Source organism: Oncorhynchus kisutch, linkage group LG7 (assembly GCF_002021735.2).
Source record: "Oncorhynchus kisutch isolate 150728-3 linkage group LG7, Okis_V2, whole genome shotgun sequence".
NCBI lineage: Eukaryota > Metazoa > Chordata > Actinopteri > Salmoniformes > Salmonidae > Oncorhynchus > Oncorhynchus kisutch.
In genome coordinates, this window is record NC_034180.2 from 45,170,019 (window position 1) to 45,190,115 (window position 20,097).

A 20,097-nucleotide genomic window follows, 5' to 3' on the forward strand; every position below is an offset into this window, starting at 1 on the left:
AAACATCAGCTATCTGAGCAGCTAACCGATCGCTGCAGCTGTACATAGTCTATTGGTAAATAGCCCACCCTTTTCACCTACCTCATCCCCGTACTGTTTTTATTTATTTACTTTTCTGCTCTTCTGCACACCAATATCTCTACCTGTACATGACCATCTGATCTTTTATCACTCCAGTGTTAATCTGCAAAATTGTAATTATTTGCCTACCTCCTCATGCCTTTTGCACACATTGTATATAGACCCCCCCTTCGTTTTCTACTGTGTTATTGACTTGTTAATTGTTTACTCCATGTGTAACTCTTTGTTGTATGCTCACACTGCTATGCTTTATCTTGGCCAGGTCGCAGTTGCAAATGAGAACTTGTTCTCAACTAGCCTACCTGGTTAAATAAAGGTGAAATAAAAACAAAAACAAAAAAATATCTCAGACTGGCCAATAAAAATAAAAGATTAAGATTGGCAAAATAACACAGACACTGGACAAAGGAACTCTGCCTAGAAGGCCAGCATCCCGGTGTCACCTCTTCACTGTTGACGTTGAGACTGGACAAAGGAACTCTGCCTAGAAGGCCAGCATCCCGGTGTCACCTCTTCACTGTTGACGTTGTGACTGGTGTAATGTACATTTTACTTGACACTGAAAACAGAATGCATTGAAGATTTTGCCAATGAAACTGAATAAATGTTTGCATATATTTAGCCATATAAATCCAGCGTAGCCACATGGTATTATTGTGAGGCACTGTGTGGAAAACATGAATGGGTATTCATGTGGTCTTAGCTCCTCAACTAAACCTACTATTGTTCTTTGTGGAGAAAATTATAGGGACAGACGACCACTTCAACAACATCCGAGGAGCCAAGTATTTAAACATGTGTTAACACTTAACTACCCATGTACACGCCTACTAAATTAGTTTAATTTGGAACTGGAGTCTAGGCACAGAGCCTATTGCACAGTACGTGCTTTGACGTGAGTGAAATGGATGTGTGGAGGACTCTGCCTCCGTGCATGCATTTGGCTTTGCTCTTTTTCTTCATGCATTTTGAAAGTGTGTCAACTTTCGAGCTTACATTGCTACACACCAACGATGCTCATGCTCGGATTGAGGAGAATAGTAGAGAGTCGGGTAAATGTAGCCCAGGTAGTCCTTGTTTTGGCGGAGTGGCCAGGAGGTTCACAAAAATAGCAGACATCCGGAGCAAAGAACGGAATGTGTTATTGCTGGATGCTGGCGATCAGTTTCAGGGTACTGTCTGGTTCAACTACTACAAAGGGGAGGAAGCTGCGTATTTCATGAACAAGCTTGGATATGATGCGATGGTAAGCCATTTCCATCAACCTTGATGAAATTGTGAATTAGGTATAGTACATTTTATCACACTTTACCTTTCTCAGTATCCCTCACACACATGCACAAGTACATACACACACACACACAGAGACAAAGAGCATGATCTGATATAATAATTCACATAATCATGTAGTGAGACAGGTAACAGTTATCTTTCTCTGGCTTTCAGGCATTTGGAAACCATGAGTTTGACAATGGAGTGGAGGGCCTGCTCCGCCCTTTTCTGCAGAAGGTGAACTTCACTGTTCTCAGTGCCAACATCAAGGCAGATGCAACACTCGCCCCAACTATCAATGGTTACTATCAACCCTACACAACATTCACGATGGGCTCTGAAATAGTGGCTGTGGTAGGTTACACCTCAGTGGAAACTCCAGTCTTATCCTTACCAGGTAAAATAGAGGGTTTGGTTGATGGATCATTTGATGGGTTGCTCACTTAATCACTAGCTTATTCAAGGAATTTCAGGTCAAGTCACTCAGTTGTGTGACTCACCTTAAACTTTTCTATTGTGTACACTCCAGGTCCACACCTGATCTTTGAGGATGAGATCAAAGCCTTGCAGGTCCAGGTGGATAAACTGATCACTCTTGGTTACAATAAGATCATCGCCCTTGGTCACTCTGGATTTGACGTGGATATAGACATCGCCAAGCGAGTGAAAGGCGTGGACCTGGTCATCGGCGGACACACCAACACTTTCCTCTACACAGGTGCCCAATTATTCAGTTGTTACATTGTCATAGCTCTGTGATTACAGCTCTAGATCATAACAGAAAGTTGAACTATGTGGATGTGTAAACAGGGTCAATGTCCACTTTGTCAGCCTTTCACAAGTATCCTCTTGGATTTTATCACATCAGTCACATTTTAGGAGTTTCTTGTTCAGCAAGGAAATACACTACCGTTCAAAAGTTTGGGGTCACTTAGTCCTTGTTTTTGAAAGAAAAGCACATTTGTTGTCCATTAAAATAACATCAAATTGATCAGAAATATAGTGCATTTATTGTTAATGTTGTAAATGACTATTGTAGCTGGAAACGGCTGACTTTCTATGGAATATCTACATAGGCTTACCGAGGCCCACGATCAGCAACCACCATTCCTGTGTTCCAACCGGCTGTAACCAGAATAGAAAGAGGAATGGGAGGACCCAACTGCACAACTGAGCAAGAGGACAAGTACATTAGAGTGTCTATTTTGAGAAACAGACGCCTCACAAGTCCTCAACTGGCAGCTTCATTAAATAGTACCCGCAAAACACTAGTCTCAACGTCAACAATGAAGAAGAGACTCTGGGATGCTGGTCTTCCAGACAGAGTTGCAAAGAAAAAGCCATATCTCAGACTGGCCAATAAAAATAAAAGATAGGCAAAATAACACAGACACTGGACAGAGGAACTCTGCCTAGAAGGCCAGCATCCCGGAGTTGCCTCTTCACTGTTGATGTTGAGACTGTTGTTTAAAATAATAAACTTGGATTAGCTAACACAATGTGTTGTTGGAACACAGGAGTGATGGTTACTGATAATGGGCCTCTGAACGCCTACGTAGACATTCCAATAAAAATCTGCCGTTTCCAGCTACAATATTCATTTACAACATTAACCATGTCTACACTGTATTTCTGATCAATTTGATGTTATTTTAATGGACAAAAAAATTGCTTTTCTTTCAAAAACAAGGACATTACTAAGTGACCCCAAACTTTTGAATGGCAGTGTATGTTACAAACCAAATTGAGATATTGGCATAATTTGAATGAAGCACACACAGTCAAGTGTCAATGTAGCCTGTCAATGTTAAGACACAATGATAAAGTTCAAATGTGAAATAGTCAAGTGGGAGGAAGATAGATAACAGGCATGTTTGTCATTGTAGGGAGTGTCCCATCTTCAGAGGTGCCGACGGGTCCCTACCCCTTCATGGTGAGGTCTGAGGACGGGAGAGATGTCCCTGTGGTACAGGCTTTTGCCTTTGGGAAGTACCTGGGATACCTCAAGTTGGTCTTCGATAAAGCTGGGAACGTGCTGAAGGCGAATGGGAATCCCATCCTGCTGGACAGCAGCATAGCCCAGGGTAAACTACTGGAAGAGTTGTGACTGACTATCTGGATCTGACTGATAACAATAGACATCAATATGCACTAGCCAACACAGTGGTTGTTTTGGCGGTGTCTGAGGTGGAACTGCGTAATAGCTGTCAAACCAGAAGAAGATCATTGTGTTAATTTATCGCGGACACTGCTATTGGATGCAACAAAACCGCATGCGACTTTATATCAGAGAAACTCTATGCAGCCGCATTACAAGTTCGAACACTCGAATGCGTGATGTACTATTGTCTACACATCGATTTGACATATTTACATCATCGCTTGAGCCTACACCTTCTATTGAGGTTTTGAACTTTTAACACAGTAGAGATAATAGGGAGTATTTTTTTACACTACCTTCCTATCAGCTCATACCGCAGTTACGCAGTTAGTTATCTCCAACACTGCCAAAACATCCACTATGCGGATGTCGGACAACGCAGGTTAACGCTCGATCTGATTGAATTGAGGCCTAACTGCAGTCATTGCTTTCCTCTTTCTTTTGTTGAACATTCATTCAAAGCCATGTTTTTACACTAAACAACATGACTCCTGTCTCTGTCTCTCAGATCCAGGTATCCTTGCTGATGTTGACGAGTGGAAGAAGAACTTGGCCCAGTACTCGTCTCAGTACGTGGGGAAAACCCTGGTGTATCTCAATGGAACCTTCAATGAGTGCCGGTTCCGAGAGTGCAACCTGGGGAACCTCATCTGTGACGCAATGGTGAGTATGTGGCAGACGCTTTCACCATGCGGAATATCATTCTCAGCCCAGGTGGAAGTATGTCAGTGTTCTGTCCATTACAGGTGGACTTGCCCCAGATTGAGGGCTTTCCCTATACTGAAGTGTGTGACCATTGTGTTTCCACTGACTCTTCTAGATTCATCACAATATCAAGTATGCAGATGAGATCCAGTGGAATCACGTCAGTTTATGCATCCTGAACAGTGGAAGCATAAGGACAGGAATAGATGAAAGTCACAAAAATGGTGTGTCATAACTCATAATGGGTTCATAAAGTGTTTTGAAAGTTCTGCCAACTAATTTAAGAATCCTTATATTACTAACTAAACAGTCATTTTAAAATGGAAAAATTAGCCACTTTACAGTGATGCCATTCATGACTTCAGAAATGAAGGTCTTCACTTCTACAGTGTGAGGCTGTCCTAATAAACTTCTACATAGTAAGGCTGTCCATATTATGGACACCATACATTTATTCTACATTGCTTTCTCAAGGCACCATCACCATGGAGGAAGTTATATCAGTCTTACCATTTGGGGGAACTTTTGATCTGGTGCAGTTGAAGGGATCAACCTTGAAAAAGGCATTTGAAAACTCTGTCCGAAGATACGGGAGCAGCAGAGGAGAATTTCTTCAAGTTTCAGGTACCAGTCAATAAGTGATTATTTTGGGCACTGTGGTCTAAAAATATAATTGGAGGATATACTGTACATTATAGTTCTATTTTACATTCCTTTGAATGAAACAACACTTCTGTAATACACTCAACTGTGATCTTTATAGATTTGACTTAATTCCTTCCTGTACTTTTTGTATACAGTATATTGACCAACGAGTTGTATTTTTGGATCCCACTGCTGCCACCAAATGTAAAGATTGCTACTGAATCCCTTTCTGGCTGCTTCAACTTCCCAGGAATCCATGTTGAATACGACCTGTCACGGTCGGTGGGGGACCGTGTGACGTCCTTGAGCCTCCGCTGCTCTCAGTGCCGTGTGCCCAGATACGAATGTCTGGACCCAGACAGGCTGTACAAGCTGGTCCTACCATCCTACATCGCAGACGGAGGAGATGGTTTTACCATGATTAAGGAGGAGAAACTGAAACATGACACTGGTGAGTCCATTGGGCAGGGTGCGATGGTTTGAACAGAACAGAGGCCTGTTCAGGAAGGTGCAAAGATACAGAACTTTCACATTGAAATGACCGTCTGTCATGGAGGATAGGGAATTATAGAACTGTTTGTTTGGATCCTAGATGCTGACTGGACAAGCAGCGTTCCAAACCATGCTGTATTGGTGGACACAGGCCCACTATGGCCGCTAACAGTTCCATCTGAAAATGATCACTGCGCCTCATAAGAATATCATGTTCATGTTGCTGTCTCTTGTATTTATCGCAACTCGCACATTATTTCCCTTTGCTTCCAGACTAGCATTTATTTTGGTACAGCAGTACCAGTACCAGATCAATGTGGAGCTATATACAGGTATTACCAGTACCAGATCAATGTGGAGCTATATACAGGTATTACCAGTACCAGATCAATGTGGAGCTATATACAGGTATTACCAGTACCAGATCAATGTGGAGCTATATACAGGTATTACCAGAACCAGATCAATGTGGAGCTATAATATAGTCTAGTGAGTGTGTATATGGTGTGCATAAAGTCTAGTGAATGTGTGTATATGGTGTGTATATATAGTTACCGTTTTATAGTTACTGTTTTCCGAACTGTAGCAGAGTGAATAGTCTATGGCTTGGGTGGCTGGAGTCTTTGGCAATTTTTCAGGCCTTCCTCTGACACGGCCTGATATAGAGGTCCAGGATGTAGGGGAGCTCGGTCCCAGTGATGTACTGGGCTGTCCACACCACCCTTCTGTAGCGCTTTGCGATCAAGGGCGGTGCAATTGTCATACCAAGCGGTGATGCAGCCAGTCAAGGTGCTCTTGATGGTAAAGCTGTAGAACGTTTTGAGAATCTAAGGGCCCATGCTAAATCTTTTCAGTCTCCTGAGGGGAAGAGGCACTGCCGTGTGTGTGTGGACCATGTTAAGTCCTTAGTGATGTGGATGCCAAGGAACTTGCCAAGCCCCATCGATGTGGATTGGTTAGGATACGTTCTTATATTCACTGAGGACATCGTCAATGATGAAGCCTGTGGCTGTTGTGCTAAACTCCTCAATTTAATTATGTAGCAACATGCCCAAAAGAACTAACAACCAGATTTTTGTCCGGACTATATCTTCTTGTGGGACCCTAACAACGCCATTTACCTGTGACTGTATTCATGGCGCAGCACTTCCTGGTGTGCCTTATTGCTTAAATTATGTGAGCTCTAATCATTACATTACACCTCACTGAATATACCCGTGAAACAAACTTGTACAAAGTTAAATTGGAAAGTATTCAGACCCCTTGACTTCTTCCACATTTGCTATGTTACAGCCTTACTCTAAAATGGATTCAATATTTTTTTTTCTCCTTAATCTACACATAATAGCCCATAATGACAAAGCAAAAAAAGGTTTTAGAAAAGTTTGCAAAAAACTCAAATAGAAATACCTTATTTACATAGTATTCAGACCGTTTGCTGTGAGACTTGAAATTGAGCTCAGATGCATCCTGTTTCCATTGATCATCCTTGAGATGTTTCTACAACTTGATTGGAGTCCACCTGTGGTAAATTCAATTGATTGGACATGATTTGGAAAGGCACATACCTGTCTATATAAGGTCCCACAGTTGACAGTGCATGTCAGAGCAAAAACCAAGCCATGAGCTCGAAGGAATTGTCTGTAGAGACAGGATTGTGTCGAGGCACAGATACCAAAGGAAGGATACCAAAACATTTCTGCAGCATTGAAGGTCCCCAAGAACCAAGTAGCCTCCATCATTCTTAAATGGAAGAAGTTTGGAACCACCAAGACTCTTCCTAGAGCTGGCCGCCTGGCCAAACTGAGCAATCGGGGGAGAAGGGCCTTGGCCAAGGAGGTGACCAAGAACCTGATGGTCACTCTGACAGAGCTACAGAGTCCCTCTGTGGAGATGGGAGAACCTTCCAGAAGGACAACCATCTCTGCAGCACTCCACCAATCAAGCCTTTATGGTAGAGTGGCCAGACGGAAGCCACTCCTCAGTAAAAGGCACATGACAGACCACTTGTAGTTTGCCAAAAGGCACCTAAACGACTCTCAGGCCTTGAGTAACAAAATTCTCTGGTCTGATGAAAACAAGATTGAACTCTTTGGCCTGAATGCCAAGCGTCACGTCTGGAGGAAACCTGGCACCATCCTTACGCTGAAGCATGGTGGTGGCAACATCATGCTGTGGGGATGTTTTTAAGCAGCAGGGACTGGGAAACTAGTCAGGATCGAGGGACAGATTAAACGGAGCAGAGTACAGCGAGATCCTTGATGAAAACCTGCTCCAGCGTGCTCAGGACCTCAGACTGGGGCAAAGGTTCACCTTCCAACAGGACAACGACCTTTAGAACACAGCCAAGACAACGCAGGATCAGCTTTGGGACAAGTCTCTGAATGTCCTTGAGTGGCCCAGCCAGAGCTCGGACTTGAACCTAATCAAACATTTCTGGAGAGACCTGAAAATAGCTGTGCAGCGACACCTCCAATCCAATCTGACAGAGCTTGAGAGGATCTACAGAGAATAATGGGAGAAACTCCCCAAATACAGGTGTGCCAAGCTTGTAGCTCATACCCAAGAAGAATCAAGGCTGTAATCGATGCCAAAGGTGCTTCAAAAAGGTACTGAGTAAAGGGTCTGAATACTTATGTAAATGTGATATTTCAGTTTTTCTTTTTTAGAAATGAACAAAAATTCAGAAGATGGGTTTTTGCTTTGTCATTAGGGGGTATTGTGTGTAGATTGATGAGGGGGTAAAGACAAGTTAATCAATTTTAGAAAAAGGCTGTATCATAACAAAATGTGGAAAAAGTCAAGGGGTCTGAATACTTGCCGAATGCACTGTATTTACTGAAGCCCTGTTGGTAGTGAAATTGAATGAAAAATAGAAATAAATAACCCCTGTGCCTTATTATAAATTACAAATAGGCTCATGTAGTAACTTTTCTGGAGGACAAATATCCAAATGAAAAGTCTCAAATGAGAAATCAATGTTCTCTGTTTTCTGAAAATACCTTTGAGTTGTAGTAACCTCAATTTAATGGGCCGTTGGACGTGGCTGGCTCATCTGGTGAGCATCTGTGTCAAGGTTATGACAAAACACTAGTTTAGGAGACCATGGTGTCATCCTCCTCAATTTGACTAGCAACATCCCTATGAGCAAAAGATGTTTATTTAGTTGAAAATACATATTATCAGCATCTTGTGCTCACTGGGATACAGCTAACTAAGTAGTTTTCCTTATGACCAACAAGCAACCTTTAAAGTTACATTCAGTGTTACATTAGAATTGGTTGCCATTCAGTGTTATATTAGAAAATGTTCACATACAGGGTCTGGTGTATGTCCGACCAGTGAGTGTCACTCACGAGTAACAGCAGGTGTTACCATGAATTAGCATTGTGTGAACTCTGGGCCTGTTAAACACTGTTTCCCAGACCCAAAGTAAATCTTTTACAGTAGCATTACTGTACGTACAATCTAAACAACCTTTCTTTAAACATTTTAAATACATGTACAAATACTCTATTTGTCCTCTAAAAGCTAAAACACTGCACAGATGAAGGCATTGACTCTGCTGCTGTAACACTGTATATGACATTACATTACAGAGAAGATTAAATAAAAGGCCTTCAATTTACAGAAAATATCTGTGAAAAAAGTATCCTAGTTATATGAACTCGTAAGCACTTGAAGAGACCCATTACTACTTCATGAGTACAGGCTTAAAATACTTGTTGACTGTGCTTATACAGGCTTAAAAAATATGCCATTACAATGCAGTAAACATATTCACAGAGGGTTCAAATGATCTTGTTAATCAACATGGTTTTAACTAATATTGGTTGTGGCAACCTTGATGCCCTACCTCAAGCCATACAGTGAGTGAATACCGTAGTACATGTAAAACATTTTTATAAAGAATCTATAACCCTGCTATAGCAACAGAGGATTAAACTCATATTTTCTATACTATTGCTTATAGGTGATCTGGACATCTCGGTTTTCGCCAACTACATCAAGGAGATGAAGAGGGTGTACCCAACTGTGGAGGGCCGCATCAAGTTCAGAAACTCATCCGTGGCGGCTGGGGCCAACTGTCTGACTTTGTTACTGCTAGGCCTGATGTGGGCCCTGTCCACAAGTTTATGAGAGATTATTTCCAGAAGATCACAATATGGCAGGTTTCTGTGGTGATGTGTCACAAATTTAAATGTTTCTAAAACGGCTGCTGTTTATGAGAAAGAGTATTATACTATTTCAAGAAATAATGTATTTATATTTGCATTACTACAGTATATTTTAATGCAGGGTAGCCTAGTGGGGCGGCAGGGTAGCCTAGTGGTTAGAGCTGTTGGACTAGTAACCGTAAAGGTTGCAAGTTCAAATCCCCGAGCTGACAAGGTACAAATCTGTCGTTCTGCCCCTGAACAGGCCCACTGTTCCAAGGCCGTCATTGAAAATAAGAATTTGTTCTTAACTGACTTGCCTAGTTAAATAAAGGTAAAATAAATATGCAGGTACATACAGGCAAGTGACACAAAAACTGCCAATCACTTTGTTTTGTCACTTTTATAGAGTCATGTATATTTGTATTTTATTGCTTTTGCAATTTAGTCGTATTGATTGACATCTTTGTGAAAGTTAATGAAAGCAAAATATTTTAGGTTAAAACCTTTTGATACTCTCAGACCTCTCAAAGATTTAGTAGATGAAGAGCTGGTGCATGTCAAATGTGTATTTTGCATGCAGGAGTGCCTTCAGAAAGTATTCAGAAAGTATTCATACCCCTTGACTTCTTCCACATTTTGTTGCATTCCAGCCTGAATTTAAAATGAATTAAATAGATTAAGTCAAGGGGTATGAATACTTTCTGAATGCACTGTACAGTAAGTCTGACTGTCTTGTGTGTTCGGGGGAGCTGTTGTGTTTCCACTGAAGTGATGACAGTTCCGATGAAGGAATCTAAAGAATTCTCACCATTTAGCTCTAAGGCAAGCCAAATAATATAATGGAAAAACCCATGCCATTAAAACATCACTATTTCCAAGTCTTTCCGGAAAGGCAGGACTGCAAGCTGCCAATGACAGCGGCAGAGTGCAGACTAAAATGAGTCATGGCTCTGAACATGCGCATGTTTACTTCATGATAATTATAGGCCTATAAGGGCACAAGGCGAGACCCAAATGCAGACACAGGAGGCATATGGTAGAGCTCCGATATTTATTATAACAAAGGGAGTAGGCAAAGGCAGGTCGGGGACAGGCGAGAGTTCATAACCCGGGTCAGAGTCCAAACAGTACCAGGCGATAAGCAGTCTCAAGATCAGTCCAGGCAGGGGTCAGAAACCAGATCGAGTCCAAAACAGTACAAGGGGATAGGAAGGCTGTTGGTCAGAACAAGCAGAGTGGTCAGGCAGGCGGGTTCGGAGTCAGTACAGGCAAGGGTCGAAACCAGAAGGACTAGAAACAAACAGAGACTGGGAAAAATAGGAGCAAGGAAAACCGCTGGTTGACTTGGCAAACAAGAGGAACTGGCACAGTGAGACAGGAAACACAGGGATATATACATCGGGGATAATAAGCGACACCTGGAGGGGGTGGAGACAATCACAAGGACATGTGAACCAGATCAGGGTGTGACAAGGCCAGACAAGAAACGATATGGGGAGGTTTACAAAAGCAGCGACCAAGTTTGATTAATGAGTCTTCAGACGTTTTTCTTTTATTATCACAATCATGTTCAGTCACATCCTTTTCACTATTATTGTTTTATGAATCAGTACAAATGATCACAATTGCAGCGGTATGAGTGGTTTAAGTGCTGTATATACAGTTTATTCCAACAACATGCAGCAGATGAAGCAGAGACTAAAGCCTGACAATCCTCTTGCCACGTCCATGGAGCCATGTTAGAAGCTGTCTCCTGCTGTCCTTGCTGCTGGTTGAAAAAAAAAACACATCAAATCCACATGTACAATGTATGTATTAACACTGAAGGCTGTAAAGCCCAAACATCTGTGTATGCTGATGCAGTGAAAATAATGAAAAACATTGAATAATGAAGTAAGCTTTATGTGACATATTTTTGTGTGGACCCATTACACATTTTTGTTTGTATTAACAATGATGGAATGATTATAGGATGAATGTTCTGCTTTATCAGTCAGTAGAGCCATACATCAGCATTTCAATAAAGTGAATTAAACATTGTAAAGTATTGCCTGGAAAAGTCGTGTGAATCAAATGACATGTTCCAACACAGCTACTAGAGTCTCCTAGCAGACATGCAGGTGCCTCACTTTCAATAAGTTACATTGAAATAATCATAACATAACACATCAATTTACCTTGTTCAGTTCAGGAAACAGTTCTAAAAGAACCAGGTCCAGTCAACTGAGGAAAATAGATGCAAATGAATACAAACTCTGACACATCCTAATCTGGTCTTTTCATCACTGAACTGAAATGTGTTTACTTCTGTTTAAATCATACAGTACAGTCAAACAGCCCTTAAAAGTTGTTGATGAATTGTGGTAAACTATGTTGTGCAGTGTACTGCACTGAATACCCTGGGTGCCATACTTACTGGGGGTGTATAATATTTGTGCATCTAACTTTTCGCATACTGTACATAAAGTAGACCCCTTCCACAGTGATCATCTTCATGAAGTAGTTCTGGTTGTGTTTCTTCTCTGCTCTCTCCGATCAGTTGGCGTTGTTCTTGAACAGGTCATTGAAGAGCTAGGGAGTTCAAAACAAACATCACTTTAAAATGCAGTGGAGAAGATTACAACATGAAAGAAAACTTCCAGCAATGGCAATATATTTATAGGATCGTTTCTCATTTGGCTGGGCGATCAAATGTCTCTCCTAACTAAAAACACTTGTCAGCTGAGGTAGGCAGTTCTCTGCTGCCAATGACTGGAACGATTAGCAAAAATCACTGAAGCTGGAGACTCATATCTCCCTCACTAACTTTAAGCATCAGCTGTCAGAGCAGCTCACAGATCACTGCACATAGCGCATCTGTAAATAGCCCATCCAACTACCTCATCCCCATATTGTTATTTATTTATTTTGCTCCTTTGCACCCCAGTATCTATACTTGCACATTCATCTTCTGCACATCTATCACTCCAGTGTTTAATTGTAATTACTTCGCCACTACGACCTATTTATTGCCTTACCTCCATAATCTTACCTCATTTGCACACACTGTATATAGATTTTTTCCTATTGTGTTATTGACTGTATGTTTGTTTAGTCCATGTGTAACTCTGTTGTTGTTTGTGTCGAACTGCTTTGCCAGGTCGCAGTTGTAAATGAGAACTCGTTCTCAACTGGCCTACCTGGTTAAATAAAGGTGAAATAAATAAAAAATTTAAAAGGCGTGTGGGAGTCTGTGCCAGACACAGGTCGGAAAAGTATTAGTTTCCCTTTCAAATATGTCGTGTGCATTTGATTTAACTTCCCCAGTTTAATGGAACCAATGGAAAAGTGCAAAGTCCAACCTAAAAAAAACAGAAAGTAAACAAATACTATTTAGATCCAGGTGTGGTGTGTGTGACCACCTTCCTGTCATTCTCTGACATGGGACTGAGGATGGTCAGCTCTGGCAGGCTGGGTTTGGGGCTTGGGTAATTCACAAAGGACTGGAGGAATGGCTCCAAATACTGGCCTTTCTGAGATGGAAAAAACACAGAGGAGATTCCTTATACGTTACCGGCCAGTTTATTAGGTTCACCCATCTAGTACCGGGTCGGACCCCCCTTTGCCTCCAGAACAGCCTGAATTCTTTGGAGCATTCTACAAGATGTCGGAAACGTTCCACAGGGATGTTGGTACATGCTGACATCACGCAGTTGCTGCAGATTGGACAATGTTACATTCATGCTGCAAAAAGCCCATTCCATTTCATCCCAAAATTGCTCTATTGGTTTGAGGTCTGGGGACTGCGCAGGCCGCTCAAACTGAACTCACTGTCATGTTAGACAAAAAATATTCCGCTCCTCAATTGTCCAGTGTTGGTCGTCTGCTGCAATAGCCCATCTGACAAAGATTGATGAGTTGTGCGTTCCGAGATGCTGTTCTGCGCCGTTATTTATCTGTTTGTGGCCCAACTGTTAGCTTGCACAATTCTTGCCATTCTCCTTCGATCTCTCTCATCAACTAGCTGTTTTCGCGCACAGGACTGCCGTTGACTGGATGTTTTTGTTTGTCGCACCATTTTCGGTAAACCCTAGACACTGTCGTGCGTGTTTGTAGGAGCCATCCATTTCTGTGAACGGGGTGGTGGAGCTCATGAACTGAGAAAGTTTGATCTAAAACAGTTACATTTGTTATGTTACACTGGAGACATTGGATCCCTGCTCTTCCTATTTATTTAAATTGGCGCACTATAATAACATAGCTGACATGAGTTATAGGTGGATTCCACAGGCATGTTGGGCTTACATTCTTAAAGGACTATCCCGGAATTTACAGGAGGCTGCTGATGGGAGGACGGCTCATAATAATGGCTGGAATGGAATCGAACGCATGGAAGCCATGTGTTTGATAACATTCCATTTCTTCCGTTCCAGCCATTACTATGAGCCCGTCCTCCCCAATTAAGGTGTCACCGGCCGCCTGTGCCGGGAATTATTTTACCATGATGCCCCCACAGCATTCTTTCCCCACCAAAGTCGAAAAAGCATGATGTACTTATTTTATCAGTTGTCTGGGCACTGAGTTGATGGTCAAAAGAGTTCAACAGGAGAGCAGGTTGTGAGAGATGTTATTAACATAGAACCGCACAAGACCGCACAAACAGATCTGGGACCAGGCTACTTGGCCAGTGTTGCATACCTAGATTGACATCAGGCAGCATCTTGTCCATGAACTGAGTCCAGACTATGAGGAGATGGGAAGTCTGCCAGCAGCTGACTGTTGCTCAGCTCTGGGTCCTGGAGCAGTTTCTGGAAGATAGCCAACAATATTCACTTTGTTTACAGATTCATAGAGGGCTGACAGAATAGCACTTTGTTATTAATTTAGAACAATGGAACTTGAGAGACTGGAAACAGTGCAGGGTAATCCACAGTAAGCCTATATTTGGGGTTCAGTGGTAGATTTTGACCACACCAGCCCTGGGATTTGAGCCATCAACCCTTTGGTTACTAATCCACCTCTCTAACCTCTACACTTACTGCAGACACTACATAAGCTGGTAGGTATTCATATGGTGACAGACCACAAAGCTATTTCTGAAGCATGATCTCTTTTGTTTTACTGGTGCAGTGTGAAGTTGCCCCTAGAAGCTGATCAGCTGATCATTTTCCTCACTAATGGTTAAGGTTATGGTTGGGGAGGGGAAGTTGATCCTAGATCTGTACCTAAGGGACACTTCACCCCAGAGCTTAATAATGACTACCTGGATGTACTCCTGGAACTTCTTGGTACCAGAACACATTAAAAAACAATGTTATAATAAAGCATTGCATGCTTTGAATTCACAAAGGATCTCAGAGTAGGAGTGCTGATCTAGGATCAGGTTCCCCCTCTCTAGTTAATCTCAATCATTACAATCTGATCCTATATCAGCATGCCTACTCCAACACTATTGTGAATACAGGCACAGGCTTGTGTGGAACGGGACAGAACTGCAGCAAGGTTAAAGGGGAAACACATTGCAAAGGACCACTGTGATTGAGTGACATATACAGGAAGTACTGTAATAAACTAGTACAGGATCTAAAATAGGATATGTATTCCCTGATAACAGCTCTAGTAGGGGTAAAATACAGCTAGAATGGGAAATATCTAGCGCATCAGCTACGGAAGACTCTGGGAGAAGAATAATAAGAGCAATATACAAAGGTTCAAGTCTGCTGAGCAATGCTGTGGGAATTATGAGGATGAAATAGTCAGAGGGCAGTGGTCTCTGCCAGTGAATCACACATTTGATCACACAACATTACATATTTTCTTAGCAGATACCCTTAAATGATAATCCTGCTTGAAATTAATAACAGCAAAACAAGTAACTTTGACAACTTTGTAAGTTCACTAATGATCTTGAAAGGAGTTAGTCTCAGAGCTCCTTTGAATGGATATTTCTGAATATTTTCCCCATTCACCTTTGTACAAAGAAAGAAACAAATCATGGTATTGAATAAGAAAATGTATAGGCCAGTAAATCCACATACGTTGTACAGAACAGATCTTGATTCACTAAATTTACTGTGTGCCTTCCTAACTAATCCTGGATCCACACTGCCACCCAGGGGCCACACACTGTACAACGTACCATGTCGTCCTCTGCCTCCACCAGGGCGTAGGAGGGCAACATGGCTCCCTCCATGGTGGTGGGCTAGAACAAGCTGCACGTTTCCGTTTTTGCCATAGCACTACACAACTGATTCAAATAACCAACTCCTCATCAAGCTTTGATTGTTTGAATTAGCTGTGTAGTGCTAGGGTGTGTGTCCTGACCTCGTCGTTGTGGCAGAACATGGGGGCGTTGTCCAGCAGGAACAGGAAGTGCTCGTAGGCCTCGTACAGGCAGCGTACGGTCTGCAGCTTCACCACCTGCCCGTTTGGCCCTGTTCAGGGGTATCTTCGGATGGGGCCACAGTATCTCCCGACCCCTCCTGCCTCAGCCTCCAGCATTTATGCTGCAGTAGTTTGTGTCGGGGGGCTAGGGTCAGTCTGTTATATCTGGAGTATTTCTCCTGTCTTATCCGGTGTCTTGTGTGAATTTAAGTTTGCTCTCTCATTCTCTCTCTCTTTTTCTCTCTTGGAGGACCTGAGCCCTAAGACCATGCCTCAGGAATACCTGGCCTGATGACTCCTGTTGCTGTCCCCAGTCCCCCTTCCTGTGCTGCTGCTCCAGTTTCAACTGTTCTGCCTGTGGCCATGGAACCCTGACCTGTTCACCAGACGTGCTACCTGTCCAAGACCTGCTGTTTTCAACACTCTAGAGACAGCGGGAGCGGTAGAGATACTCTGACTGATCAGCTATGAAAAGCCAACTGACATTTACTCCTGAGGTGCTGACCTGTTGCACCCTCGACAACCACTGTGATTATTATTTTTTGACCCTGCTGGTCATCTATGAACATTTGAACATCTTGGCCATGTTCTGTTATAATCTCCACCTGGCACAGCCAGAAGAGGACTGGCCAGCCCTCATAGCCTGGTTCCTCTCTAGGTTTCTTCCTAGGTTCTGGCCTTTCTAGGGAGTTTTTCCTAGTCACCGTGCTTCTACACCTGCATTGCTTGCTGTTTGGGGTTTTAGGCTGGGTTTCTGTACAGCACTATGTGACGTCAGCTGATGTAACAAGGGCTTTATAAATAAATGTGATTGATTGACCACTGCGGCATGAGGACCTCAGCAACTGGAGAGAGAAACACATATCAGCATGACTTAACAAACCTGACATTTGTAAAAATGAATATTCTGCTTAGAAAACTGTTCATATGGGGCTCCCGGGTGGTACAGCGGTCTAAGGCACTGCATCTGTGCTAGAGGTGGCACTACAGACCATGGTTCGATTCCAGACTGTATCACAACCAGCCGGGATTGGGAGTCCCATAGGGTAGCGCACAATTGGCCCAGCATCGTCCGGGTTAAGGTTTGGCCAGGGTAGGCCGTCATTGTAAATAAGAATTTGTTCTTAACTGACTTTCCTAGTGAAATAAAGATTCAATATAAACAATAAACAGGAAGGGATTACCTGTACTTCAAAACCCCTTCTTTTTTTGCCGTTGCATAACAGTTTAAAATAACATGACCCCAGGCCTTACCAGCAGCAGACAGGCTGCTCTAGCAGACTTGTTGCACCATGTAAACCCTTCAACTTCGCAGACATGTTCTCTCAGTGCCACTTGACACCAATTGACATTTTCATAAGTGTCACTTGGTGATAAGTAAGTCACCACAGACAGAGGAAGACAAGAGTGGTGAATGAGAGGGAGGAACTACAACCAGTGCTATAGCTAATTAAGGAATGTGTATACAGTGTGAAATAAATACATCTTTAATTAGCCTATTAGAGGGCTAGGTGAACTCAGTACCTTATTTCCTGTGTAATGAAGGGCAGAAGGGAGGGGAATCAAGACTTGGACCTGGTCCAGAAACAACCCTTCCCCCTTCAGTCAAAATTGAAGGCTTAAAATCTGCAATCACCAAAGGGGAATGGGTTGTTTACCGGAGAGTTTCTGCCATATTGCTTTCACTTATCCATTTCCTTCAGATTTCTAAACACACCGAAGGAATAGAGGCTAGGGGGGTTGTTTCTGGGCCAGGACATAGAGATACAATAGACTGAAAACTATCTGGGATATAGGTGAATGGCCAAAGCCTACTTACCCACCGTGAGGCAGAACTGGAGCACGTGCACTGCACCCTCCAGCGTGAAGAAATTCATGAAGCAGAAGAGCAGGTCCTGCTGCTCCCTGATCTTCAGCTGTAGCTTCAGCACTTGAGAGACTTGCTTGGCAATGTAAACATGTTTCCCATGACAATAAAGCCCTTTCAATTCAAATGAATTGAGAGAGGGTTATCAGACCTAGGAGGAAATTAGTTGTAGGGAAGGGCAGTATTTGGGAGAAGAGGAAGGAGGGAGGGGTTACTAGGCTACTTACAGAGGGCTTCTTGTTGCAAACGTCACAGTAGTTGTGCAAGAAGGGAACCAAGGTTGAGCTAGGCTCTATGGCGGCCTTGGGAGGAAAGTTGTCTATGAATATGAGAAGCAAATGGTTCATGGAGTCCTAAAATGGGAATGAGAATTGATTTATAATGGCCCATTTTGGCTTGTTTAAGTCCTGGGAGAGACAGCAAATCAAGCCTGAAAACAACCTTTTTCTATGTGAATCAGAATATAAATAATCTCTGATGTGTCAATGAAACATTTTACAGGTTAAATATTATTAAAGGTAAAAAAAATATGATCACTAGAATAGTTTAAAGCCTGTTTTATCTTTTGAGTTCGGCGTACAAGCACAGCAGCAACAAAATGCAGCGTCACTCAGCTCATCCTCAAACACCTCATCATCTGTAATATCCCTTCACTGGTGAAAACAACCAGGTCATATGTTTATGCATACAAATATTTAATGCAACATGAAGCACTACTTTCGAGGAATACAGTAACACACCTGAGGTGCGTTCAACAAGGTAAATAGTTAGCTAACATATTCCAGTCTGAAGGGCATAGAAGATAGTGTGCGGCGAACAATGGTGTGTTCATAAATTCACTCTGGGTTGTCAGAATAAGCTCAGTGTGCTCTGGGCGTTTGTAAATTCACTGCGTTGTCAGATTGTCCTCTGCGGTTTTGGCTCTCGGAGTGTTCCAAACGTGCTCTGGAACCTCTAGCCGAGGAGTAGGGTTGATCCGAGGATTCTGACCTCACAACGGCAGTCAAGCACCCAATATAACCGGCTAAATTTAGCTAGCTTGCTAGCTACGTTCAGACAAATGAGAGAACACCTCACTCTGGCCATTTTTCTCACCCTAGCAGAGCTGGTTAGACTGTTTATGTTATCTAATGCGTTGGTGACTGTAACAGTGCTGCTGGAAACAATTGAATTTCTGTTTTTTTGCCAGAAGTTTATTGACACTGGTCATATTCAACAGGTGTTGCGCGTTCGTAAATTCAGTTATTTTGTACTCTTGCACACAGACGAGAGTCCTCTGAACTCGGAATAGATAGCTAAAGGGAATTTACAAACACACCCTAAACTTGGACTGTTCATTCAAATCATTCAACTGAAATTGTTACTCTGGCAACATGTTCACTGCAAACAGAAGCCTTGTTTAACTCGCCAGTGATCCTCTGTACCAGGGATACACCACCTTTTGAAGAACCAGTTCCAGAACATTGAAACAGAGCAAAAAAATATCACATCTTATAACAACAGAAACACTTAAGAATGCACAAAATAAGGAGATATTTTCAATGTCCCATACCTCTACCTAGAGAGGCATCCACTTGAGGGAACTTTCAAGTCCAGCCATGGTTGATAGTTCTCTAGAAGTAAGGTTGGTCTGTCAATAGATAAATATTAAGATAAATAATGCCAATTAACTCTAGTTTTTTTTTTATCTGTTAAATATTGATAAATCCATTAGTCCACCCTTTTGTCACATATAGCCAAATTAATAAAAGTGCTTAAGTGGGACCCTTTCAATTCCATGATGTGCGCCAGTATACTATTTGGCCATTGGGAGTCAGTAAAACATAAGACTGATGGTACTTCATTTATTTATTACTGTATTGAGAGAATCTATTAAAATGAACCGTAAACTCAGAGGCCTTCTCAGAGGCCTAACAGTAGAAACAGTACATTCTTCATTCTCAAACTCACAGAAATACAATATGACCAACATCCTAATAGACATTCAGTCACACACATCTTTTGTAGCAGAGGACTTACCTGTGCCTTTTATATCTTAATTTTTCTCAGACTGCACAGCTACGCCCCAAGGGAAACAACTCCTGCTGGTTCTGCTGTAAAGACAAATAGAAAACCACACTCAATCAACCTGGACTATAAGCATATACAGTTGAAGTCGCAAGTTTACATACACTTAGTTTGGAGTCTTTATAACTCGTTTTTTAACCACTCCAGACATTTCTTGTTATCAAACTATTGTTTTGGCAAGTCGATTAGGACATCTACTTTGTGAATGACACAAGTACTTTTTCCAACAATCGTTTACAGACAGATTATTTCACTGTATCACAATTCCAGTGGGTCAGAAGTTT

General features: G+C 42.2%; 1 protein-coding gene and 1 long non-coding RNA gene across 3 annotated transcripts; one reads left to right on the forward strand and one right to left on the reverse strand.

Annotated features, from left to right (window-relative positions):
- Positions 1–630: 630 nt before the first annotated feature.
- Positions 631–9,572, forward strand: LOC109893981 (snake venom 5'-nucleotidase). Its single transcript, XM_020487198.2, has 9 exons — positions 631–1,327; positions 1,528–1,750; positions 1,883–2,071; positions 3,240–3,437; positions 4,023–4,177; positions 4,335–4,443; positions 4,694–4,843; positions 5,115–5,315; positions 9,330–9,572. The coding sequence occupies exons 1-9, from the start codon at positions 986–988 to the stop codon at positions 9,494–9,496; spliced, it is 1,734 nt and encodes a 577-aa protein (XP_020342787.2). The 5' UTR covers positions 631–985; the 3' UTR covers positions 9,497–9,572.
- A 1,340-nt stretch (positions 9,573–10,912) lies between these two features.
- On the reverse strand, positions 10,913–17,937 carry LOC109893983 (uncharacterized). Of its 2 annotated transcripts, XR_004210664.1 has the most exons (5): positions 17,699–17,937; positions 14,194–14,303; positions 11,933–12,087; positions 11,694–11,739; positions 10,913–11,281 (listed from the first exon to the last, which is right to left on the reverse strand). It is a non-coding gene; the product is annotated as an uncharacterized LOC109893983 (long non-coding RNA). The 2 variants fall into 2 exon arrangements; XR_002255821.2 differs by having other exon boundaries at positions 11,694–12,087.
- Between the last annotated feature and the right edge of the window lie 2,160 nt (positions 17,938–20,097).

What these genes read in the sequence shown, in the direction of transcription:
- LOC109893981 (XM_020487198.2), top strand. Translation starts at nt 986, where the DNA reads ATGGATGTGTGGAGGACTCTGCCTCCGTGCATGCATTTGGCTTTGCTC. An exon ending in AGCTTGGATATGATGCGATG is followed by an intron (nt 1,328 to 1,527) that starts GTAAGCCATTTC and finishes TCTGGCTTTCAG; the next exon opens with GCATTTGGAAACCATGAGTT. An exon ending in CAACACTTTCCTCTACACAG is followed by an intron (nt 2,072 to 3,239) that starts GTGCCCAATTAT and finishes TTGTCATTGTAG; the next exon opens with GGAGTGTCCCATCTTCAGAG.